This window comes from Dysidea avara, chromosome 5, assembly GCF_963678975.1.
Source record: "Dysidea avara chromosome 5, odDysAvar1.4, whole genome shotgun sequence".
Lineage (NCBI taxonomy): Eukaryota > Metazoa > Porifera > Demospongiae > Dictyoceratida > Dysideidae > Dysidea > Dysidea avara.
In genome coordinates, this window is record NC_089276.1 from 35182722 (window position 1) to 35209298 (window position 26577).

Genomic DNA, 26577 nt, shown 5'->3' on the forward strand with positions numbered 1-26577 from the left:
GTCATTAATATCACTGCATATTTTCTTCATTAAAGCTAGGATCAATTGATAGAGTGGTTCCAGAAGCTTCTAAGAAAACCTTTTGGAATCATGTGATCAAATAGAACGAGTAGCTATAGAGTTAGTACCCGCTACAATGGTGGATAAAGTCACAATGTAGGAATATTTCAAATTAGATTACCTGATAGCTTTTTAAAGGTTGTGTAACAGTATGCATAGTTATTTTAACCTGAGAAAATTTCATTCATCTTACTGTCTGAGACTGAATCTGAACCATTCATTTCTGAGGGCATTTTTGAAAAGCAAGCTTTACATAGTACAGTACCATTTACAAATTTAGAGGGAGTTTAAAATTTTAGGGGGGCAAAGTTTCCCCTAAAAGGATGTAACTAGGATATTTAAGGCTCTGTGTGTTGATCACTTTTTGTGTATTAGCATAATCCATGACAGTAGCCATCACATAGCTAGGTGGTCACAGGTGGTCACCCCACAAATTTCTGATTCCCTCCAAAGGAGAAATCATAAACGCTGCTTTCAATTTCTCTCTATTACGTATTACCAGTTAAAATTCCCTTGAAGTTAGGAATGCCCAAATAATTTTGGAGATAATAGTGCATTGGTTTAAAAAATCAAGCATTTTAAAATTACAATTGACATAAAAGCACACTGGAGGGTGGAATATATACTCTAATAGAGCAGTCACTCAGCAGTGATGGTTACCTACTCAATCACATTACACTATCATCAGTGTTCCTACCTAGTTAGATAGTACCACTAGTTTTTTTTCTACTGCTACATAATTGAGTCCAAATGTGAATAAGAATTATAATATAGAAAAAAAGTATGTCAATTTTTTAGGAGAAATTTGGAATAGAACAGTGATGAAAATTTTCACCATAACTTTTACAAGCCTACTTGAAGAAATTTTTCATCATGTAAACAACTATAGCATTTGTATGTAGGTACACTGAATACTTCACAAACAATGACAAAGTCAACAAGCTTGTGAATAGACTCCTTGTAAGCTTTACAGCCTCATATTAAAATTATACAAACACAAACTGGGTGGCCTGCGGATCAAGTCACAATGGGGTTGGCTTTTTTTCAGCCCTTCTAGGTATTTGTCTCGTTTCACTTTAGGATATTTAGCTCAAAGATTTTTGATTAGGTTCCTAGGCTATGGGTAAACACCTTGAACAGGCTCTGCCTTCTGTGTACACCCTCCAGTGCCTAACTGGTAAAGTAGATAATAATAACACATTTTCAATAATGGAAGCCAAATAGCTATGGCATTGTTGTGTCTAAACCACCTCAGTGCATTAACTTGTATACAGCTGAAACCTTACTTAAACTAATATACTATACTATAAAGAAATCTTGTTGTTGATACTAAATTTCCACATTCAGCAGAATCAGCACTAACTGGGGATCATGAGGTGTAACAGTATTTACTTAAAATTCATTTAAAAGTGCAACACAGAACAGTGACTCTATCTAGGTATTTTGTGTGAGACAGTCATACTTGTTTATGTGAAATGATAGCTATGTACTAATACGTAACAAATGAATAAAGTGGAAGGCTTTTACTTTTGTAAGGCACTGGAGGATGTACACAGAGTCTTGTTTTCACCTAATAGGTGAAAGAAAGGAGTGGATCCATGGGGTTCAGGTTTCATTAGACCCCCTTTTAAAAATGTCTGGAGCTACCCCTAAAAGAACACATAATGGATTGTGACCATGCCTACTTGCCATGAGAATGTAAATGTGTCTAAAACTACATAGAATATATGCAAATGCTACTGAGGGAGGGACATGATTGTAACTGTGTGATCACAAATTGTCACCGTGCACATGTATTGTTGGCTATAACATTTAAGTATTTAATCTGTGCCTGATACATACATGACATGTGTGCTTAGTGTTTAGCTGACTAAAAGCCAGTGCATCTGGCTAACAGGATTGCAGCTAACCAAAATTGCCAGATCATATTAAAAGTACATCAACAACTTTCAATTTATTAATGTTGTTGTTCAAAGTTCAAACTGCAGTCAGTTGGGCTCCAATTGAATAAGTGTCACTGTACACAAAATTTAATATATCTGTTATTGGGTATACAACTGCTTTGTAAACATTCCCATAGTGATGTCAAACATCTGGGTATATAAATCTTGTGTATAGTATCTTTTAGTTAGTAGGTAACCTTGTGTGACCATGTTGCTGATTGCTAGCTGCTTTCTGGTTGGAGTGATTTTTTCTGCTCATGCTGATATAGTTGACCAACTGGAAAAAGGAAGTTGAAAGCCTTGAAGAGCAGTTGGAATATGGTGGAAAACTATATCAGTCTATAAGTTACAGTAAGTAAAACTTACTAGTTACTACATGTTCTTGCATGTTCCAGTTGTTTGTATACACTTTCGATGTATGTATAAGTGGACTTTATGACAGCACATTTGTTACTTTATACACATACATGTAGGCATATCATCTTATATATGTGCATATAGCAAGCATACATGATTATTGTGTATGCTTTGCAGGTAGGGTGGCACTGAGATCATGACTACCTGAGACTACAGTTTCTGGGTGCAAGAAATGGCTGGCTTGGTTGGCCTCAGACTGTGTGTGACTTGTGTATGTGCCCAAGTCATGATACCAATTGCCAAGACTTCAGTGTTGTGGAGAAATGTTTCAAATAATAGTAGAAGGTAGTATCCATGACTACATCAAGTAAGGCCAACATATTAGGTTGCGTTTTGTACACAAGCATAATATACCTGGATGGGATGTCCACTGAATACTAAATGTGACAACAGGACTTGTCCTGGTACACTCTTGCAAACTAGAGATTTTGGTAGGTGTGGAGGTGAAATATTTCAGATCTACGCCAAAGAATGGTCAGTGTATTTACGGTGGTGATCTTGTAATGCTCTACTACCACAGAACATACATTACTGTAAGAGGACAAAATGACAAGATGATACCAGTCTTGACTTCTATCCTGTGACTAATCCTCCAACTTACCTCAGCTATGGGATATACTCTAAAAATGGTTTCCATGTTTATCGAAAGCCATGAGCACAGCTAAAGTGACATCAAAGACATTGTATGTGTATTAGAAGTTTGATTGAGTTAATTGTTCAGTTATAGGTCCCATTTCATGATGTCAGAGTTACATAAAACTGTATTCACATTTTGCGACATGATATGTACAACTTTGATTTAATACCACACAACAATTATACTGGAGTGATAGCATGTGTGATAAAAATAATATTGGAGAGGTATATATGTACATAACTAAAAACAGTTACCCACTCTATAATGAAACAGTCTTAGAATTCTCTACTAGGAAATAATTATGGGTGAATTAATTGCCACTTAGACCTGCAAGTAATGTTAGTTGCATTTTTGGATAGCTATATGTTTATAGTTATTTACTGGTATATATAATAATTTTTATAGTCTGCAATGGAAGTACATGATGTAAGGTGTTGATGATGCAATGTGGCAAAGGTAAAAGGACATGTCTTGATCCCTGAATACTGTGTCTGAATAACTCAGCAAACACATGACTGCTGGAGAGCAGTACCCAGCAGTCTGGCTACTTGCACCTGTCAACTAATAATCTTGTTGCCTGCATAATGGGATATGGTGATGATGTGTGGGTAATGGGGGGGGGGGGGGGGGGGGGGCATAGGCGACATAGTAAGTGGGGGGCTCATGTGGGGTGGCTGTAAGTTACAAAGTGTTTAAAATCATTAATTGTGCCTTGGTGTACACAGTAAAAACAAACTAGTGAAGGTCACTACTAATGTTGTAGTGAAATGTAGTGACTCTCACTACTCTTTTGTAGTGACCCTCACTACATAGTAGTGAACAAAATTAGTAGTGAACGTCACTACAAAAAAATAGTGAGTATTGTGGCAGACATTAGTAGTGACCTTCACTAGTTTGTTTTTACTGTGTGCAAAGCACACTACCATGCCAATACTAGGAGCTCTGGGGGCATGCCCTCAGGAAATGTTTGAGATTTGAATGGTTTGAAATTGAATCTGAGAGTATTTTCAGCGGTACATGTGGATACTCCTACGTATAATATTAACGACTATCATTAAGATACTGTAGATACAGCAGTAAATAAAGGAATTTCAGACAGACTCATTACTATGTATAGATATAATGTTAGTGGAGAGAGATTGAACTAATTGCATATAATTATAGCAGAACCGACTCATTATGAATCCACTGAATGTTCTATTAGAGTAGTTAGGTGACTGCTCTATTAGAGTATCGCGATCTCGGGCACTTCCAGCTCTGATTCATGCAGTATTCCATTCTTGCATAACCTTTAGCAGAATAGACAAAGTAAGTTGGCTAATGACTACAACAGTTGCTTTACTTTAGCAACTGGGTATTGGAAAAGGTGAGGGGGCACTGGGGGCGTTAGTCAATTTTGAACCAGTAATATACATTATTTTCAAAAATGAAAAGCAATATTACAAGGCATATACTATTAGCATGCGTGCATGCTCACCATCTAGTAATTTAGAATTTAAACTCTAAATCTAGCAGCAAGAGTTAACTCTTGCTAGCAGTCATTTAAACATTTTTACAGTCAATACACATGCCACAATTTATCTTTATTTGCTATAAACTACTACCAAGAGTTGATAATAGTGGAGAGTGTCTAACAGAACCTCTACAAAATTTAATTATGATTCAATGTGATTCAAAGGGATTCTCTCAGACGTGTTAACAAGTGCACACTGCCAGAAAAAGGAAATGTGATGATTGCACATGGGAAGAACAAAGAAATGCGATGATTAAAACAATCTTCACATATAGAATATACTACAAATCACAGAATTTTACAGAGAAATCTCTTTGAATCACACTGAATTATTTGTAGAGGCTCTGTATTGTGTTGGACATTCTCCTCTCAATTATTAACTCTTACTACTACTATTAAGCAGTACCAGTAGCATTTTAAAACCACATACTTCTTTTGCTAAACCAAGTGAAGAATAGCACCAAGAAATTTAATGTTTTGAGGAGGATTGGAAGGTTTACCTACAGAGGATTGGAAGGTTTACCTACAGATAGTTACAAGATGTGAGCTTCTTAGCTATAGTAACAGCTGAATGTCCACAGAATGCACTACAGCTTGCACTTCAATTGAAGTCTCTAAAATTCGGCAACCCTGTAATGGTACTACAGAACCACATACAACAGATCCCCACATAATCACGAGGTACACAGTAGAATATCAAGTGGCCTTAATTGAAAGATTAAATATTTGCAAACAGGAATTCTGGGTATTGTAAGTCCACGGTGTCATTTCAATGGTGTTGAAATTTCATATAAAGGAGTAACATTTCCTTTATGATGAAACAAAGAGAAGTTGAATAGACTCACAATTGCCAGACTAAAATTCATAAAGTTTCATGCATATAACTTAAAATGAAATAAATAATAATAATATAAACTCTATACAAACACAACCAAATTGACACACTAGTTCATGAGATAACTGGTGTTACTCCTAGTGGTATCCCTCTCCTTGGCAAGTATGGGGTTGTTCTCGGTACCATCTTGATGCAGTCAATGATTGGACACACACTGAGGCACAGCGTACATCCGGTACAATCCTCCGTCACATGGGGCAGGTGAGTTAACGGGTCAAACATGATTGACTGGTATCTGGAGTCATTACAGGTCATGTAACATTTAACACAGTTGATGCACATGTCTTCATCAATAATGGCAACCACTTGTTGAGTATTGTCTAGTTCATTGTAAACTCCTATCTTAGGTAGTGCCATCCCTATCATATCCTGCAAGGAGAGATTGATAAATTGCATACAAGTTCTTACACTAAATATGAATTTAGTTAATCTCATTTAGCACCCACCACATTAATTATTTAGCAGGTCCCAAACATAGCTAAGGTACACTACATGACCTCATTAATAAGACTACCTCATTATAGTGACCATGTAAAGTAGATCCCAAATATAGTTCAGGTGTATCAGTGGATGACCATACCATATATCTACAAGTTTCAATTAAGCTGGGTGTCTACTGCTACAAGTACACAGAAAAATTTGGAATTTTCAACTAGAGTAGGGACCATAGCTCATCGATAAAAAGTACTGAAACAAGCTGGAGTAGTGCATGATATTAAAACACAGTAAAACAATAAGAAGTGTTATATCCCTACTGTGCTCAAGATATTCTTATTGTTTTACTGTGATTTAATATCATGCACTACTCCAGCTTGTTTCAGTACTTTTTATCGATGAGCTACGGTCCTTACTCTAGTTGAAAATTCCAAATTTTTCTGTGTGCTTTTTTGTTAACTTTTTTTGTAAATAATTATTATGACTGGTGAACCCACGCATATCACATCTGAAATGGCACCACACGCCCCAGTTATCAAGTATCCATCACGATTCGTTGTCAGCTATGTTCAACCTGTTACACAGCATTTCAAATCAAAAACTGTTCAAAAAGCACCTCTGTAATCCACGCATACCAAAAGAAAGAAATGGTGCCACGCACCCCAGCTACCAATTATCGTTTGAAAAGTGAAGTATCCATTACACTTTTTTGTTGGCTATGTTCACCCTGTTAGACAGCAGTATGAATCAAGAACTGTTCAAAAAGCACCTCTGCAATCAAAATAGCCACTATGAAAAATACAGACAATATCTGCTACGAAGGGAAGCCATCATGTGCTATCACCAAATCGACACTTTTCAGTGTCAGTAAAGATGAATGGGACACAAAGGAGGACATTGTAAGTCCATGAAGAATGCACTATACATACTGCGGTATGCCAAAAGGCACCTGTTGGGTGGAAGCAACGTCGAACAGTGAAAAAATCAAGTCCGTAGCCGTTATTAAGTTATGCTTGTCTGAAGGAATCAGTCAGTTTTGTTTTTTTAATTCCGAAGCAACTTTTTGAAAACGTTCCAGGTCGATCTGAAAGCTTGTTTTGGACTTAGTTTTACCTAACCAATACTGCCTCATTGTCGTCAGGGAAAATCAAGGCTGTTTTTTGGGTAATGTTATTTCGTGGGCCACGCCTACTCTTTTGTGGTCCCTACTATACAGTACTATTGTACTGTATGATAGTATATACCAGTATTTGGAACCAAGTAACTACTGCTGAGTGGACTAATAAAAGCTGAGGAATGTACCAAGAGCTACATTTCAGGCACTTCACTAGTGTATTTAAGCAGGTAGCTATACAACTAGACAGATGCAAACAGCATCGTGGGGCGAGCCTGAACATATTTAATGGGAGTATGCATAGCAGCAATAGTGGTCATATACAAATCTGATAACACAACGTAAAGCATAAGCAAGCAAACAAAATTATTATGTAGATAAATCAATGTTATTGTTGTGTGACTGATTCATTATTTTACATACTAATTCTGCCTTCTCTGCTGCAAGATTGTGTCCCTTTGCCGAGCATATCTTGTTCTGGAGTATTCTGTGTTTCTCCTTCGTATTTCTTCAGCTTCTTCTGGTGTTTCTCGGTCCCTTCTCAATCTGTACAGCTGTCTCCTTCTTCTAAGCCGTTCTTCTGCATTCATTTAGCCAACCTTAGGTGATTTTCATATTCACGCCCTGATACACGTGTTTCATACGCTGTAATCTACGTCGTATATTTCTCCGTGACATGGTAGATGAGACGAACATATATGGAAGTGCTGTAATCTACTTCGCATATTTCTCCGTGACATGGTCGATGAGACGAACATATATGGAAGTGCTGTAATCTACATCGTATATTTCTCCGTGACATGGTCGATGAGACGAACATATATGGAAGTGCTGTAATCTACGTCGTATATTTCTCGGTGACATGGCCGATGAGACGAACATATATGGAAGTGCTGTAATCTACGTCGTATATTTCTCCGTGACATGGTCGATGAGACAAACATATATGGAAGTGCTGTAATCTACGTCGTATATTTCTCCGTGGCATGGTCGATGAGACGAACATATATGGAAGTGCTGTAATCTACGTCGTATATTTCTCCATGGCATGGTCGATGAGACGAACATATATGGAAGTGCTGTGATTTACGTCGTTTATTTCACGCTAAGTCCGTTTATTTCAGGGTCTCTTTCCGATTTCTTCTGTAGTTTTTTGGGCATGGTCGCTGAGATGAAAGTTACGTAGGCGACTCGCTAGTGTGGGGCTCGCTCAGGCTCGCCCCAATAACTACAGTACAGTGTATATAGGTAACTATCAGTGAGCTTCGACTTGGTACATAAACAGCAAAACTCATTTACTATAAATGGGTGCGGCTTGTGCATATCTACAAACTTCAACAGTACACTATATTCCTGATAAAGGGAATGGCTCACAACCACTCAAACGAAGGGCTCAAATGAATATTCTATTATTTGAATATTTTGGGTATTCGAATATTTGTTCCAAAGGAAATATATAATATCAGAGCATAGAGTACATAGAAATTCATGATCCTACATAATTGTATTAAAGAGACATTTTGGACAACAGGATTATTGATATCTCATCTATACCAATGATGAGAAAGAATACTTGAATATTTGGTAGTTGTGAACAAAGAATATTCGAATAGTAAAAACCACTAGAAAACAAAAATATAATTCATACTCACTCCATGCTGCCAAGATGATGGAAGATGTATACATGACAGTGAAAAGCCTCTTATTTTAATGATCAAAAGTTGTTTCCCTCCTGTAACAACCACTATTAAAACAGAATGTGAAAATATAGATCATACTCACTCCATGCTGCCGAGATGACTGAAGATGTATGACAGTGAAAGATTCTTAATTCAATGACCAAAAGTTATCACCCGCCTGTAACAATGACTATTAAAATAGAATACAAAATACAGTTCATACTCACTCCATGCTGCCAAGATGATGGAAGATGTACAATAGTGAAAACTCTCTTATTTCAACAATCAAAACCACTCCATGCTACCAAGATAATCAAAGTTGTACAACAGTGAAAAGTCTCCTTTTCAACAATCCAGTTATCACACCCCTGTGACAAAAATTAGAATACAATATATACATTTTGCACTTACATTATGATGACAGTAGACTCAAGACAAGGACAGTCCTATGTGGCCAAATCCAACAATCACAATCCTGTAACAACCACAAATAAACTAGACAGATGCAAACAGCATCGTGGGGCGAGCCTGAACATATTTAATGGGAGTATGCATAGCAGCAATAGGTAGTTGATGATGAGTGTATATTCAAGTGAACGTGGTAGCACGATGTGATGAAACAGAGATAGCTCAAATGAGATCTTGCTACTGTTTGTAAGTGGTATAATATATGCATGCAATATTAACTGCATTATAGCTATTGCAATTCTCTAGGTAGCCAGCTACTGATTGTCATGCAGTGTTCAACTGGATGGTGAACTCAGCAGATTTTTTTTGGCTATAAATAAGAGGGACTATAAATCCCTTTAATGTTATAGACATGATTGTACAGTGGTCAATTTATAAGAAATGATCATCTACACCATCTACACAAAGGTATAATAGTACCTTGGATATTAGGTATTAGTATAGTCAGGTGTAGTATGAAGTACCTAGTTAGCCATAGGCTATCAAAACACACAAATAGCTAGTAACTATAGCTATAATAGATACTTGGAATAATAATTATTAGTGTGCATGGGAATGCGCATGCGCTAGTTTGCAATAATCAAAAATCTTTCGCACATTTTGAACGTTGATGTACCATCAGTACTAAATAGTTATGGCAGTTCAAATCGCAGAAGAAATGGACGTTTCAAGTATGGAAGAATCCAACTCTGCAACTGTTCATGGAGTGTTCGTTGGTGCCGTTTCGCCTGTAAAAGTGAGTCGAAATACTCAAAGATCATACTTTGAAGCGAAACTTAGTGATGGTGTAAAGAGTGCGCGAGTGGTCTCTTTCGAGCCAAAGCTTCGAAATGAGATCGAAGAAGCAGGGAAGGTCAGGCGTGGTGTAGCTATTACTCGTTGTACTGTGAAGCGGCCGAAGTTTGGAGGTGATGATTTGGAAATAGTTGCTGGGAGTAAATCTGCAATAGTCAGTTCACCTAAAAAGTTTAAGCTCAGTGACGATGCAACTGGGGGATCTGGCGGTGATGCAGTTAACTACGTGGTAATTGATGATTTACAGACTTTGCGTGAACACCAACGGATCAATGTAGTTGGGAAAGTAGTGTCTTGTTCTTTACCACAAGAGTTGAAGGGGAAGACTGGCAGTAAATATGTAAAACAAGAGGTCAATATAGCAGATTCGACAGCTGTCTGTAGAGGTGTGGCATGGGAGCAACATGTGAGTAGTTTGGAGGAAGGACTAAGCTACAAATTTGTAAATGTCACAGTGCGGTCATTTAATGCACATAAGTATTTGTCGCTTGGGGAAATGTGTAATATAACCAAGGTTGAAGATATTGGTGAGGTGGTAGATGACGATGTTGCTGAAGAACCTTGTTCAACAGTGGTGAAAGGAGACATAGCGGTAGTGATGAATATTGAATCATATTCAAGTTGCAGAAACTGTAATTCAAAAATTGGTGATGTTGGTAAAGCTGTAGTGGAGTGTGCCAAATGCAATTCAAAAATGAAATTGGCAAGGTGTGCTAAAGCGAGTATTGCTCGTGTATTATTGGAGGATGAGAAAGGAAATGAGCGCCAGTTGACCATGTTTAGTGATGTGCTTGATGAAGTTGCACAATGTGGGAAAGAAGCCAGCCATTGTGACAAAATAGAAGATCAGATATTGTCAGCTCCAAAGCTATGTTATACAATTTCTACAAAGGAAGTGATCACGTCTGTATGTACTATTGAATAATTTGTTTTTCTCGGTGTGATCATATTAACTTCTTAGCACTACAAAATCATGATTGTATACATGTTTTCAATAATATTTTGAATTGATACTTTACTAATTGATGTAGCTATGGGTGCATGCATGGCATTTATTATTATGATCTGAGGCTTGGTTAGCTTTTGTGATGCAGGCGTTGATTGGAGCTTAGGTGACCTTACCGTCTTGTTATAGGTGTTGATAGCTATACACAATTGTGAAATCTTGGTCTATATATTTATTCGTGCTTTCTTTCTGACATGTTCATCAGTCCAGTGTTGATAGCTATCTAGGCCCGGCCGGTGAACTGAATGGATACCGCTAATTTCATTGTTCGTGTTGAATACCAGCAAAGAGCCGGCTCCCAACATGCTTTTGGAATGGTATATCCTGCAGATAATAGCAGCGTTTTATGGGAAGACGAGTATAACTTAGACATAGAACCTACCTATGGTGCAGATCGAGGTCGAGGTCACGCGGCAGTGGCACGTGATGACGAAGACTATGATGATAGCGGCGAAGAATATGATTTTCTAAGTGATGTAGAAGATGAAAACTATGAAACTTTTTCAACTGATGGAGAGGATGATAACTTAGTCAATCCTAGAGAGATAGCTATAGACTTTACACTACCCCAAACAATAACAGCTATATGCGTCATTGTATATGGTTTACGTGACCTGTTTATAGTTGTCATAATATTGTATTAATTTGCATAGCTATAGCTACAGTGTAGCTAGTTGCATTAAATTCAACTTTGATTGTGCCGTATAATTTTAGTACTTATAGAAGTGTATACTAAGTTGATTGGTTCTACTGCCTTCTTTAGTCCCTAGTTATATACAGATCAGTGTGATGGTAACAATGATACAATATAGCTATAGCTAGTATACACAGGGTTGTCACCTGATTCTGATATATTCATTACTAAAAATAGAATGGTGTGAACAATTAAAACTAAGAACATGGAAGCACAAAAAAATTATGTAGGTGTGTCATTGTGAACAACACTAAATCAAGGTGGTGACAGTGGCATATCAAGGGTATAGAGTGATAGAGGTGGCGATGGGTGTCATACTGTGTGGCGATCAAGTCACATTGTGAAATAACAGTAGTGTATTATCTTCTGGTGGTGGTGATGGTGTTTGCAATGAAGCTGGTGATGGTGTCACCTCATTTGGTGATGGCGTCATATTTTGATGCAATAATGGTACATCATGAAATGACAGCCGTGTTTTACTCTCTGGTGATAGTGTCACATTGTGAGGTGATGGAGTCATACAGTACATTGGTGGTGATGGTGTCATACTGTACGGTGGTGATGGTGTCATATCATTAGGCGATGGTGTCATATTATTAGGCGATGGTGTCATATCATTAGGCGATGGTGTCATACTGTACAGTGGTGGTGATGGTGTCATATTATGAGGTGATGGTGTCATACTGTATGGTGTTGGTGGTGATGGTGTCATGTCATGAGGTGATGGTGATCTAGTAGCAACCATAGAACATATTGGTAGTTGCTGATGTGATAAGGTGTACATCTCACGTTCAGGTGTTGATGGAACAGTTGTTGAAGAAATTGCAATGTCATCTTGTGATGTAGGATACATTGAAAGGTCTTCATTATCACTAAATTGTTGCAGAGATTGCAGGCGGCTATCTTCATCAAGCCTTTCTTGTAATCGTGCACTGTTAGCAATGTTAGCAAATCGATTAAAAGAAACTGGTGAAATAAATAATAGATTGCTCAAATGCCTTACTCTAGAGCAAGCAACAAATGATAATCCTGCAGAAAATTCTCGTTTTCCTATATCTATTACAACCTTGTCTAAAGTGAGGCCTTGAGCTTTATGGACTGTGATAGCCCATGCCAGCTTTAATGGCAGTTGCAACCGTGAACATTGGGTACCACCAGACGACCAAGTACGTCGTAAAGGAACAATTGGAACAGTGTTATCATGAAGAGTAGGGCCAGAATAGTTGTCAAATTTTACCATCACTGCTAAAGGTAAATCTGGAGGGGCACCAGTTTGATAACAAATTGAAACTATAGTGCCAAGTGCTCCATTGACTAAACCTGCCTCAATCCATAAATTGGCAATGAGCATAACACGAGCAGTGGTGGCTATATGAATGATGGGATCCAAACCACCTGCATCATCTGTTGATGCTCTGTGAGCATTAGGGCCACTGTGTATTGCTTTAATAGCAGCAACAGGTCGATTAATATCTCTCAACTTCATCAAGTTATATTCTGCTACAGCCTGAACAGTTGGAAAAAGATGCAGGGCACAGTGAAATGATGACAAATCGTGCACTTTTGAGGGAATGCGTTTCATCAATTCTTCCCAGTCATGCAAAGATGTTTTAGCATTTCGTAGCCGAAGAAGAATATTTTTGAATAAAACTTGTTCAGGGTTATCACCATGCTGTCGCATAATTTGGTCTAGAACAACAGCTTTGCTAAAGCAGTGGTAAGTTGTACTGCCTAAATCTGATAAGTCATTCCGAGGTATGGTGGTGTATAATGGCAAATCCATAACTGGAGATAACTGACCAAAATCTCCAAATAAGATACATGAACAGCCACCAAGCATGTATTGTGATTGTTGAGGGAAAGTCTGTCGTAGACGCTTGTCGACTTGACCAAATAATTTCCTGCCCACCATGGACATTTCATCAATTACAATGTACCTCACTTCTGAGAATGACTGCTGCATAAGATGCAGTTGTTGACTGTGTAAATCTTTAAACTCTCCCTTGGTAGGTAAGTTAAAAAGAGAATGTAAAGTTTATCCCTCAATATTGTATGCTGCCACACCAGTAGGTGCTGCGACTCGCAGCTTAGATTGTAAAAGGAGTTTTAAACAATTTATAATATATGATTTACCAGTTCCTGCAGTACCAGATACAATCATGTGAAGGGGAGAGGTATCATTTGATTCAAAGTGCCGTTTTACTGTGTTATAGACTAACAACTGCTTACCTTGAAGCAAATTTGGATCTACATTGAAAGTATTGCTTACATGAAGAGGTGACTGTCTATGGGTGGAAATAAAGGATGGAACTTCGTGCAAATTTGTGTAAAGACGTGATGAACATGTCCAGTCAATATCATCAGTTGGATCGGTTGAGGGCTGTAAGTCTTGACCATGTTGACAAATATACATCCATTCCTGAACTTCTCTAACAGGCTGATTTTCGGTTTGGTTCAACTGGATCTATATAACATGCAATATGAATAATTGCAACAGTACATAAACTATGAGAGTGTGTTGAACTTTTAAAAGTCTTAAATGGTGTACATCAAAGAATTAAGGACATAGAGTGAATGTACCTTATTGCATCACTAGTTGACTTATTGGCTTTTAGGAGTTTATAGGAGTATTCTCTAACAGTCTGTTATTATACAAGCTTCATATAATGTTATTTTGACATGGAAACATAAAGCAAGAGTGCATAATATTAGTACAAAGGGGGAGTGTTGAATGGTGTATACCAGCATAAACACACTGTTGCTAGTGGCGATTTAACACGATGTTGTGTCAATAATCCCAAAGGTAAGTGTCATTGCCTTGGTTTAATATGCACATCCTTTCAAAGTGCTTACCCTGAAAACCCTCTACATGCACACTAACACAAACATTACAGGAATGCAATAGTGCAGCACTTGATACGTATAAACAATACCTCTTGTTCTTCCTCTTCAGTATGGCACTCTGCTTCAATTCTACGGATATCTTCTTCAAGGGAAGGTGGCACATCAGCTGACAATAAAAACTGTTGATATGCCTCTGTAAATGTACTGCTATCCTTTAAAAGGTCAGACAATTGCCTAAATTTGACATAAAGCATCAGTTTTTGTTGACAATATTGCTCAAAATTTGGTCCATTTGAATCTGGAGAACAATAAGGCCTTATAATCACAATGACATCTTTTCTTCTGCAACGAGGTTCAGTAGATGGGTCTTTTGGCATGATATATGTTTTGGCAAAAGTTAGCAGATTTAGTTCATCAAATGTAATGGGTCGGTGGATATAGTGGTCCAGAATTGAAGGAGCTGTTGATATCTGTCCATCCTGTACGTTTTGGACTAAATGAGAGCCATCAAGGCTTAATACAACAAAGTCTCTGGATGCTTTAAACATAGGAAGCTGTAATAGGAGATGGCAAGTTTCTTGTGCAGAGTAATCACGTTCACCAATGGTATTAATAAGCAACTTTTGTACAGCAGTAACAGAACTGTTACCTTCTTTAAGGCTATTGACTATAGTGTGAAACGTTTGTCGCATCGGTTCAGAACGTGGTTCACATTTGGTTGCATACTTTGCACAATACTCAACCACCTTTTCTTTGGAAATAAGGTATTGCATATCAACATTGGCTCTCCACGCTGAAAGTTGTATTGGGTTATAGCTATTGACTAACGGATCATTTCGCTTAGTTAGTAGCTCACATACTCCATCAACATGTACAATTGTAGTATCTCCTTGTAATGGCTTTGGGTATCCAAATCTACACTGTTGTTGGCCTTGTTTGGTTCGCAAGCAGTAACTGGTAGAACATCTGGTGTGCCGTTGACAAGTAGATACAAGCTCAATTAGGTCAGCATTATAGTCCCCTATATCAGAGTAAGGACGACTGCATACATGTGGATTAATTGATGCATTAGGTGCATTATCCAAGTTGCTACCATCTGGTAGCACAGCTGGGTTGTGTGTACAAACCAAAGAATCAATAAAGTTGATTAGTTGACGTCTAGATGTATTACCATCTTCCAAACTTTGTTCAACATTCGGAGCATTACGAAGCCATGCGACACCATGCACATGTGGGCTACCTCGGTGTTGCCATTCAAAGCGATACCAAAAATCGTAAGCACCAAGAATACCACTATAATAAACTTCAATAAACTTTTGAAATCGATGATAAAAAAACCAATCTGCCAAGGCGGGGTTTTCTATCAAAGCACCACTCTGTCTAACATTTTGTTCACCATAGAGATGCGACAATTCAGGCCAGTGTAAATCAGCTGCACTGTGAGTAAAAAAAATTGTTGGTAAACCAAGTGTATCAACCATGGCTATGAGGCGAGTTCTCTGTTGCATCCAGTACTGCCTAGTTCCTCTAAGGCTAGCAGCATAACGTAATACTCGGTTTGAAAAATTTTCTCCTTCATTAGCCATCATACTTTGCAGATCTTCTAGTGTTAACTGCCCATCTTCAGGATTGTGTCTAACATAGACTTGTCCAGATTGAAGAGCACGCCACCTCATCTCAGTGTTTAAAGCAAAATACCTAAATCTGCAATGTTTCGCAAATCTGCCATCATGATATAACATTAGATGCTTAAAATATGCTCCTATAGTAACAGAGTTTAAACGTGGTGCTAAAAACTCAGCTTTACCAGTAGGAAAAAGAACAGGAAAAGCACGGGTGATGTAACCTTCACATTGAAATTCATTTAAGGGATTTTGTCCTCTGGCTGGCCATGTTACTGTAGTTGACTGCAATGAATTACTGATATTCTGTTGCTCAGTATTGGTCTCAGGAATAATTGGAACAAAAGTCCTACATACATCTGGGTCACACTGGTCTTGTATTGGGCCTGTTGGCAAATCAGCATCAGTAGGATCAGAAGACACAGATATAGTAGGTATATTTGTTAGATGATCATTTTCAGGTAAAGTTAACAGATTTTCGTAATTGATTGTAATATCACTGAAGTATATATTATTTGTTATCAACCATTGTAAGGCAGTCAGTACCTTCGATCTACGTACACAGAAGTCATGATGGCTATGAGAGCCTTCTTTCCTAACAATAACAATATCCAAATTTGATGGTAGACGTGGTAATTGCATAACAAACGAGGGAACATCCTGGGGCAAATTTATGACATGGCCACTATACCCATACTGTCCATGCGGCAAACGATAAATGGACATTAGTGGTATCACTGGGGAAATTAGCATTTGTTCAACTTCTGACAATCCCTGCATAAACAGATAAAGGTTAAAAGGCCATTGATTAACAAGGTACGTTATTACTTACAGTAAGTTCCGGTGGAACTGATCCAGGGTCCAAATTATTAGCGGTAGAAAACAGCTTTGGTATATGGTTATCATTGTGACAACGCGTACATGTGCGTGCGTCATTTACTGAAATGGTTGGGAACTTCTCATAACAGGTTGAACATCTGACTGGATCCAATGAAGCTAATTCAGCATGAAATTCCGCAATCTTAGAAATAACAGCAGGGTCATTGTATGCTGGCAATTCGGCATCTTGTGATCCGTTGATGTTTACATCAGGATTTGTGTCTGTACCGAGATTCGAAGCACTATCAAAACAAATAAAATCAATGTTAGCATGGTACATATACAAATCTGATAACACAACGTAAACCATAAGCAAGCAAACAAAATTATTATGTAGATAAATCAATGTTATTGTTGTGTGACTGATTCATTATTTTACATACTAATTCTGCCTTCTCTGTTGCAAGATTGTGTCCCTTTGCCGAGCATATCTTGTTCTGGAGTATTCTCTGTTTCTCCTTCGTCTTTCTTCAGCTTCTTCTGGTGTTTCTCGGTCCCTTCTCAATCTGTACAGTTGTCTCCTTCTTCTAAGCCGTTCTTCTGCATTCATTTATTTAGCCAACCTTAGTTGATTTTCATATTCACGCGCTGACACACGTGTTTCATACGCTGTAATCTACGTCGTATATTTCTCCGTGACATGGTCGATGAGACGAACATATATGGAAGTGCTGTAATCTACTTCGTATATTTCTCCGTGACATGGTCGATGAGACGAACATATATGGAAGTGCTGTAATCTACTTCGTATATTTCTCCGTGACATGGTCGACGAGACGAACATATATGGAAGTGCTGTAATCTACGTCGTATATTTCTCCGTGACATGGCCGATGAGACGAACATATATGGAAGTGCTGTAATCTACGTAGTATATTTCTCCGTGGCATGGTCGATGAGACGAACATATATGGAAGTGCTGTAATCTACGTCGTATATTTCTCCGTGACATGGTCGATGAGACGAACATATATGGAAGTGCTGTAATCTACATCGTATATTTCTCCGTGGCATGGTCGATGAGACGAACATATATGGAAGTGCTGTGATTTACGCCGTTTATTTCACGGTAAGTCCGTTTATTTCAGGGTCTCTTTCCGATTTCTTCTGTAGTTTTTTGGGCATGGTCGCTGAGACGAAAGTTACGTGGGCGACTCGCTAGTGTGGGGCTCGCTCAGGCTCGCCCCAATTAAATACAAATCACTACACACTTTATGGTGCCAATAAGTGAAGAAAGTATGACAAAATACCATATCATCTGAAACGACATGACCTGTTACAACATGATCACCAGAATGAGACATGACACAGTGACAACAGTCTCAAACGACATGATCAGCTAAAGCACAATTGCCAGAATGAGATGACACAACAACAATGACGACAACATGCTATCATCTCATTCTGGCAATCGTGCTTTAGCTGGTCATGTCATTTGAGACTGTTTTGCTGTTGAAATTGTTGTTATTGTCATCTCATTCTGGCGATTGTGCTTTAGCAGGTCATGTTGTTTGAGACTGTTATTGTTGTCATCGTCATTGAACAGTCAACTTCAAACAACATGACCAGCTAAAGCACGATCGCCAAAATGAGATGACACAACAACAATGACGACAACAATAACAACAAACAGTCTCAAACAACATGACCTGCTAAAGCACGATCGATCGCCAGAATGAAATATGACAACCACAAGGCAGGTAGACAGCAATAAGTACCTTTCTTGTTTCTCTATTGTAGTTAGAACTCACAAGCTACATGATATTGCCCTTTAGTCTACAAAATGCACCAATAAACCTAATTATTGCACACTATTAACTCCTACTATCAGAAATATACGAACAATACCGCATGGTTAAAGACAACTATGCCTAAATTTAAACAACAGATCATTCGGATCATTGTGAATATTTAGTCAGTGAAATTTTCGTCCTGGTAAAAGCAGGAATAACTGAATTACATAGCTATACATATTACACAGCATTCTCCTGTACGTTGCATGAGGAGACTGGGAGAAGCAACCAACATTAACCTCAGGGTTATGAAAAATTTTGTTAGTCTTGATAAAAGTAGCTACTGGTAGGGACCCACCGATTATGCTGGCATAATTATGAGCATAATAGGTGCCTGAAAGCATTGAGCATAATAGGAAGAATATTTCAGCCATACTACAAATCCTTGATGTCAAACTACACATTACAGAAAAAGATCGATATACTCTAATAGAACAGTCAATAACTCTAATAAAACAAGTAGGCAGCTGACTGTTCTATTAGAGTATATCGACCTTTTCTGTCACATACACTTTTGAAGAGCAAAGATGTGCTTCAGCCACTTATTACGTGCCCAAAACTGCAAATTTATTAGCTAAACATGGGAAATGAGGCATAAAGCTTGAGCATAATAGATAAAAATTTTGAACAGTACAGCGCAGCACAATGGGTAAAAATATGAGCATAATAGGTGGGTCTCTAGCTACTGGACTATATGCAGTCCAAGACTTCCAAAACAAATCTTTAGTTTGAAATACTATGGTGTCAGTAACAGAAAGGTTCTTTCAACTCAATACTGAATTTCACTACAATAAAAATTTGATATCATGACTATCACAGAAAAGGTATGTTGTATAGCCTCTTGTGTCTTTCTAAATATTCTTTTTAAAACGGCTCCTACACACAGCACTATAAATCTCCAAGTGAATTGGCCTTCTGTCACTAGTTTCTTTCTACTTTCTTTGTGGAAACATCATTAATGATTCGATTAAGACTGACTGGTAGTAAACATCATGTCAAATTGATCAGCAGAAACAACAAAATCTCTTACAGATCCATTCCCGGAACCAAGACAACAAATCCCACAATTGATATTTCGTTACTAATGGAAACTAAACCCACAATCAATCCGTATCTGCTGTGTGATAAGTTTGATCACCTGGAGGTACTGCTAATAAAGTCGTAGGGCAATATACACACCTTGATTTAAGACATCCGTCGTTTAGCCCCTGATTCCGTTCTGCCGATTAGACCCCACCTTTTTTCCTTGTTTTGTGTGCTTATGTAATTAACTAGCTATTTCATATCAAAGTACAGGCTATCTACCATAGCTACATTGTTATAATCATGTATAATGGTGTCAACAGAGTGTGACTGACTATCATCAATTTTTGTCTTATTAAAATAAGCCTTAAAACAGACACTAGCTACCATGACAGTATCACAGAAACGACTAACTGGCCATCTCTTCACGAACGTAGAAAGCAAGTACGCATCCTAATCGGACATAATAATTAATCACTTATTACCCAAATCGCTATTTGCCATCATTACCGTATTAAAAATTTATATCAAGATCTTGCGAAAAAAATGTCAAGATTTTCCCAATATCCCTGTAAAGATTCATGTCAGGAAATGGAACCAAGATCTTCACATGATAATCATTGCAGGATCATACCTAAAACATGCATGATAATCTCAAAATCATCTATTAAATGATCTTCACAAAATCATGCATGACTTGCAATAAGAGTACAGGACACTATACAATATCAGACTATGTACAGAAGCGATGGCCATGTATACATAGCAACAATACAACTATGGCAACAATAAATAGCAATCTATTTGCAACAACAGCAGCAATAAATGGCGAAAGATAACTTCTGCTGATTCAAATAGAATTTTACATTCGTGCTATCTTCTGATGACTACTAATAATTTTTGACATCACAACACTTCTGGTTACACTATTTCATCACCTCACAAAGTCCCACTCCTAATCAAAATATCTCTTGTTGACTAACACAATGTTTATTAAGAGGAGGCTTCTCTCTTCTTTGATGGTAGCAAGACACAATTCTTTTGTAAGTAAGAGATCAAAATTAATAGTCAAAGGCAATATACACACATCTTTTGCTTTGATTCTATTCCTTCCAGCAGCAGCAGTGTTCAATTTCTTCCTTCTATACAATTACCTTCATTGCCTTTTCCCAATGTTTCCATTCTTCTAGTCAAGAGTATTATGAGACCTATACCAATAATAACTTCAGTTAATAAATGACACAATGATGAAGTTCCATCACACACACAACTAATGCATGCTCTTTTGTGTATGAAAAAGAATAAAACCAGGAGTAGATCCTCAGTCAGATGTGACATTGCAGCAAGCTTGGATACTTTCTTAAAAGGTTTTACTAAAACCAAGAAACTTGCACCAAAAAAAATTTCTAGATTTCAATGAAATAGTTAGGATAAACCATGCAACCAGTGCCCAAAATACTTCTAGTTCAAGTACCACAAATGACCTACTGCTACCAGCAGTGATACTCCATTATAACAGAATGAACCTATATACAGTAAAGAATAGATATGACTCTAAGAAGCTACGCATAATGATGTCTCCACTGGTAAATGCTTGCTGCAAGCTAACGTTTAGCAGGACAGGCCAGGCTGCCCTCTAACTTGGAATTCAACTCATAGATTGTCCATTAGCTTTTTCTGCATCCAGGGAAGTTCCTGAGGTCATAGATCATCATGCTCATAGTACAAACTGCACGATCAGTTAGCAATAATTGTGTGCTATCCACAAACTTTGCTTTGTTTGGTCTGCTTGTCAGGCTCAACTTGTATACGAAAAAAGGAAGTGATCCTGCTTGTAACTAAACACTTACAAGCTTACTATATAGCCTAAAACTACAGGTGAACAAGCCACTATATCACTGCGGTTAATACATAAACATGGCGAACAATACAGTTGTCAAAGAGATGAAAAACCGAGAAACCGTCATCAGTATCAGAACATATGCACTTACGATTTTTCTGGAAGTAGCGTTTCAATCGTCTTCTTGCCTTATAAAGTGTTCTTCTCGAGGTTCTTCTCCTGTACTTCTTTTTACAGCGATATTCAGTTCGATGATCGCCAGAACTGTCACTAGTAGGTCTCGGATCCTGTTGTGCCTTCCACTTCACCTTCGTTTTTGTTCATCAGGATTCATCACACACCTAAAACATCTTCACGACTCGAGTCACGACTTGCCTCCTGAAGTTGTAGTATTATCACGTGATCGATTCTAATTAGAGCTGTTTCTGTGTGTGTTATAAACCGATCATGGCAACCGAGCATCAATCGACGTATTATCACAGTTCTAAGACGACAAAATGGAGACTTATCAAAGAGCAGAAAAACTGGAGGTACCGATATAATTCATTGTAGTGCGCATTATTTAGGAATCCTTGTAATTGTATACTATCTATAAGGATCTTTGTAATTCTGTTGTGCTAGCTAAGTTAGGCAAGGATAATGTAAGTCACAAAGCCAAAAACAACCCCAAACTTCAATTAGATTTCAGTATTTTAAATCAAACCTGACTCGACGTGCTGTAGAGCGTATTCACGAAGAAATTACAGACGAGGCGCTTAAAATACATGTGGTAAGAAGCCCAATGCTACAATACAAAAATATCATGTTTTTGTTCTTTCCACCAGACCTGGAACAGCAGCAGCCAATTCGTGGCTATGTGGTAATCACCAATAGATGGGTAATAGCATACTAGAAGTACAACCTCGTAGCTGGTCTACTTTCTGATATTGCAATAGAACGCCCCATCTGCTCGCCCACGCACGTCACGATATGGTGAGTATTGTGGTAAATATTTCAAAAAGCAGACCAGCTACTCCATTGTGCTTCTAGCATGTCATTATCCATTAATAGACCGTTGCCATACTGCCACGAATTGGTTTTCTCTCTACCCCTGGTGTAAACAAACTATGGGCCAAAACGAAACAATTTTCCGTGCATCTTCACCATCACAAATGCACTGAACAGTCACTCAATGCCAGTTTGGTAGTCGCCTATCAATGGAGAATAAAGTACTACAAGGATATGAGTGTAATCAGTATAGTTTCTGAAAAAATGACCTTGAAGCCTGCCAAGTCGCTACAAAAGATGAAGCGTCCCACTGCTACATCAGAAAGTAGACCAGCTACGAGTTCATGTTTCTAGTATGTTGTTACCCATCCATAGGTGGTTACCACATAATCACGAATTAGCTGCTCCTGTACAAGGTCTGTTAGAAAGAACGAAGACACAATTATTTTCTATTGCACCATTGGGGCTTTATCCACACGTCTCAAATAAATGCCGCATTTGTGATGTCACGTGAATACACTCTATAAGTCTGGCTGCCTTCCAACAGTATTTCATCTCCAACTCTCCCTAAATTTACCTGTATGCATTACAGTGTTTGAGTAGCTATTGATTAGTATAATTTTTGCAGCTGATGATTCTACACCTGAAGTCAGATAATTTTGTGTGTACACCTTAGCTTGTTAAGAGTTCAGAAGTTTTACCTCTCCAGCCATCTTTGTGCTCAATGCAATTCATGCCAGCTTGAATCTGCAGTATCCAAGTGTTCATCTATGTATACAGAAGAAGATTCTTACTCATGTTCAACATGATACTGATTCCCGACTGACTCATCATAAACAAATAATTTGATCATGTTCGAACCGTTTTATCTTGGTAGCTCTGTATTACTATGTTGTGCAGTATCTGCTGTTATGCTTTTCTGTTGTTATAATCCTATACAGTATACTACTATAATGCTATTACTGAACTAAAATTAATGGAGATCCTTGTAACACCAAACTCCTTTACCTTACTTCCCAACAAAGATATCAGTATTTATTCATGCTTAAAGAATAATCAACTTGAATAATCAGTTGTCGTGTTCACAACTATTTGAATGGTAAACATTGTTAATTGCTTTAGCACTAACCTGAAGCTTTCCAGAAACCAAATACGTAACTCAAAACTGTTACTTTAAGCAGTTTCTCTATTGCATGGTACATCAACCATGTGACAAGTCATAAGCCAATCATTTTTACAGCAATTTCTCCCTGACCAGTATTCAAAGATATCATAATCAGGGCCGCCCACAGGGGGGGCAACTGGGGCATTTTGCCCCGGGCCCCAGCCTGAAAGGGGCCCCAGGAGGCCCCATGAAGGGCCCCCTGAATACCTGTTTAAAAAAACGATATACTCTAATAGAGCAGTCAGATCTAAATACTCTAATAGAGCAGTCACAGTATTCTTCAGAGGAGCAGTATAGCAAGCTTATAGATAAGGAGATATGGTTGGTGATGGGTAGTTATTGTCATTTCCAGCAGGTTGTGACCCCTTTTTTTTTTTGGTCTTCACCTTACAACTTGGGTCAAGGGCCCCACTTTAACTCTTTGCCCTGGGCCCCTTAATTTCTCTGGGCGGCCCTGATCATAATGCATGTTGCATTGTTTGAATAAATTGTTAGTAATCAGTTTTTGGTAAGCCTGAAAGCTATATTATTAGCTACTATCACTAAAATGGAATTTTTCAGCATGAATATTATGGCACTTTGTTCACAATATCACAGTCCATCCTACTTACTATTATGCTAAAGAGTATTCAAATAGCATGTTAATGAATTGAATAATGTCGTGCCAACCAAATAGTCGAATATTTGGCAAAATAATCGTTTCAGCCCTACTTCGGGTTGGGTATGATGCTAATAACTGAATATTACAAATATTATTGTGTCTTGTAGAATAACACTAATTAATATTGTCTTCTGAATAATATGTAGAGCTATGCGTGTGTGCATTAATTGGTTTAGATTAAGATTCCAAGAAGACTGCCATGATCACACCTGATAATGTCTGCTTATGAACCGTCGACTAACAAGAAAATTCCAAGATCTTTGCCTTAGGCTACAGTGCAATTATCGTTTTCACTGATGCAAGTAAAATGCATTAATCTTACAACTAAATCATGCAAGAATCATGCAAACAATTTTTAAATAGGGATTAAATTAAATTGCTACTCAAACGCATCATGCATGATCAGAAATTTAATCACTGATGTACAGTCTTCAGTAAACACTTATCTCTATTCATTCCTACCCAGAACTATTCCCCAATATGTATCCCTAATCTATCTAACATTGATCTTGAAACATTTAAATGATTAACAACTCCTAGTTTAAAATTGTAACTTAGCTGGCACTTAGGCCACTCCAAATAAATTCTCTGCATGCCTTTCCTGTCCTGGACTCAGGCATATTTGCATGTGGGTGGGCGGTCCATTTCCATTTCATTATAGTATTGGCAGCTTTTCAAGCCATTATTTGCCTGCATGGCAATTGGAAAACCATAAAAAGCTGCATAAAAGCATGCTTAAGCTTGTTCTTTCTTTTTTAAGTTGCGAAAATAGCCAAATGTGAAGTCTGTACCGAACTGCTGACACGTGAGCCAAGGTAGGTCTGTCAGTATGCAAGAATAACTGGATAATAATGGAAGGATACAGAATAATGGAATAATTTAGAGCTGACAGTAACCAGATGCCAGCGGTGGATGGGAAACAGAGAATTTATTTGGAGTGGCCTTATTGTAACTTAGGCTCGCGGTACTTACTGTAACCTAGCACTTATTGTAACTTAGCACTTATCATTATTATAACTTAAACTAGGCACTTATATGTGTATGTAACATGTACATTAGCATTAAAACCCTGTTGGGTGATATAGATTAAGCCAGGCAAAATAGATTTTTTTTTTGAAGGAAGAAGAACTGGTCCTAGTTGGCATTCCCATCCACCACCACACTCTACTCTACACTAAGATGTTCTATAAAATAAGTTGTTTAGGCTATCCGTACACCTACAGAGCTACTGAAACAGAACTTACAGAACACAGAATAGAAAAAAAGGAAATGGGCTTAAACAGCCCAAGATGCCCCTCCCCTAGTGCTAGGTCAACTGATGCTGGAACATGAACCTTAAAGGGATGACCAGAGGAGGAGCGAGAACCCCTTATGTGCATGATGGAAGAGTGCAATAAGGAGAAGCCAAGATGGCAAAGTTGATTGGTAGTTTCCCATTTCAAGAGTTTCAAAATATTATGCAGGCAGAAGGTCATTATTCACTATGGCTAAAACCTTGAAGAATACACTATAATAAACTCACTATTACAATAATATATGAAATTATTGTGAATGTTTGAAAATCCATGTGGTGAATAGCCATATAATGAAAACTTTGTGGCACTTCTATTAAGGCATGTGGGCGGAAACGGGAAACCAACAATCAACTTTTCCGGGCCTTATTGTATTATAGCTAATTCCGCAAAATATAGTAATGACACAAATTAATATACACTCACTATAGACAATAGTTACTCAGTGTACAGAAAATGCTCCTAAACAATGGACTGCAGATTGTCACCTAACCTGTGTAGTACCAGCCTGCAGAGGGTGGGAGAAAATTACATCATCATAAGGTATTCATGGAGCTGGATAATATAATGACAATTTTGCAATTATAAGTGGCATTTCATCAGCAATCAAACATAATTAGAATATAAAATGGGATGAAGGAATCACGGTTACGGTCATCACTGGTAAAGCAGACAAAAACAAACAAACAAACAACTAGTAGCTAAATGAACTACAATGCAGCAGTGTCTAATGAAACAGTATAGTGTGATCATTTGAAGAGGTAGACGATGGTAAGTGCGACGAATATCGGGTATACGAACAGCATCAGCAAGAT

At 37.9% G+C, this 26577-nt stretch overlaps 2 protein-coding genes and 2 long non-coding RNA genes across 5 annotated transcripts; 1 reads left to right on the forward strand and 3 right to left on the reverse strand.

The window, feature by feature from the left end:
• Window positions 1–2177: 2177 nt before the first annotated feature.
• Window positions 2178–3327, forward strand: LOC136255922 (uncharacterized). 2 transcript variants are annotated; one of them, XR_010701209.1, is made up of 4 exons: window positions 2178–2354; window positions 2538–2894; window positions 2941–3103; window positions 3148–3327. It is a non-coding gene; the product is annotated as an uncharacterized lncRNA (long non-coding RNA). The 2 variants fall into 2 exon arrangements; XR_010701208.1 differs by having other exon boundaries at window positions 2538–3103.
• Window positions 3328–5417: 2090 nt separating this feature from the next.
• On the reverse strand, window positions 5418–22186 carry LOC136256315 (uncharacterized). Its single transcript, XR_010701431.1, has 7 exons — window positions 21809–22186; window positions 20756–21025; window positions 9105–9168; window positions 8921–9061; window positions 8797–8871; window positions 8667–8746; window positions 5418–5834 (listed from the first exon to the last, which is right to left on the reverse strand). It is a non-coding gene; the product is annotated as an uncharacterized lncRNA (long non-coding RNA).
• Window positions 9176–13701, reverse strand: LOC136256313 (ATP-dependent DNA helicase PIF1-like). Its single transcript, XM_066049243.1, has one exon. It carries the CDS (start codon window positions 13617–13619, stop codon window positions 11985–11987), a length of 1635 nt encoding a protein of 544 aa, XP_065905315.1. The 5' UTR covers window positions 13620–13701; the 3' UTR covers window positions 9176–11984.
• LOC136256312 (uncharacterized) lies at window positions 13563–16916 on the reverse strand. Its single transcript, XM_066049242.1, has 2 exons — window positions 14590–16916; window positions 13563–14120 (listed from the first exon to the last, which is right to left on the reverse strand). The coding sequence occupies exons 1-2, from the start codon at window positions 16900–16902 to the stop codon at window positions 13692–13694; spliced, it is 2742 nt and encodes a 913-aa protein (XP_065905314.1). The 5' UTR covers window positions 16903–16916; the 3' UTR covers window positions 13563–13691.
• Window positions 22187–26577: the final 4391 nt, after the last annotated feature.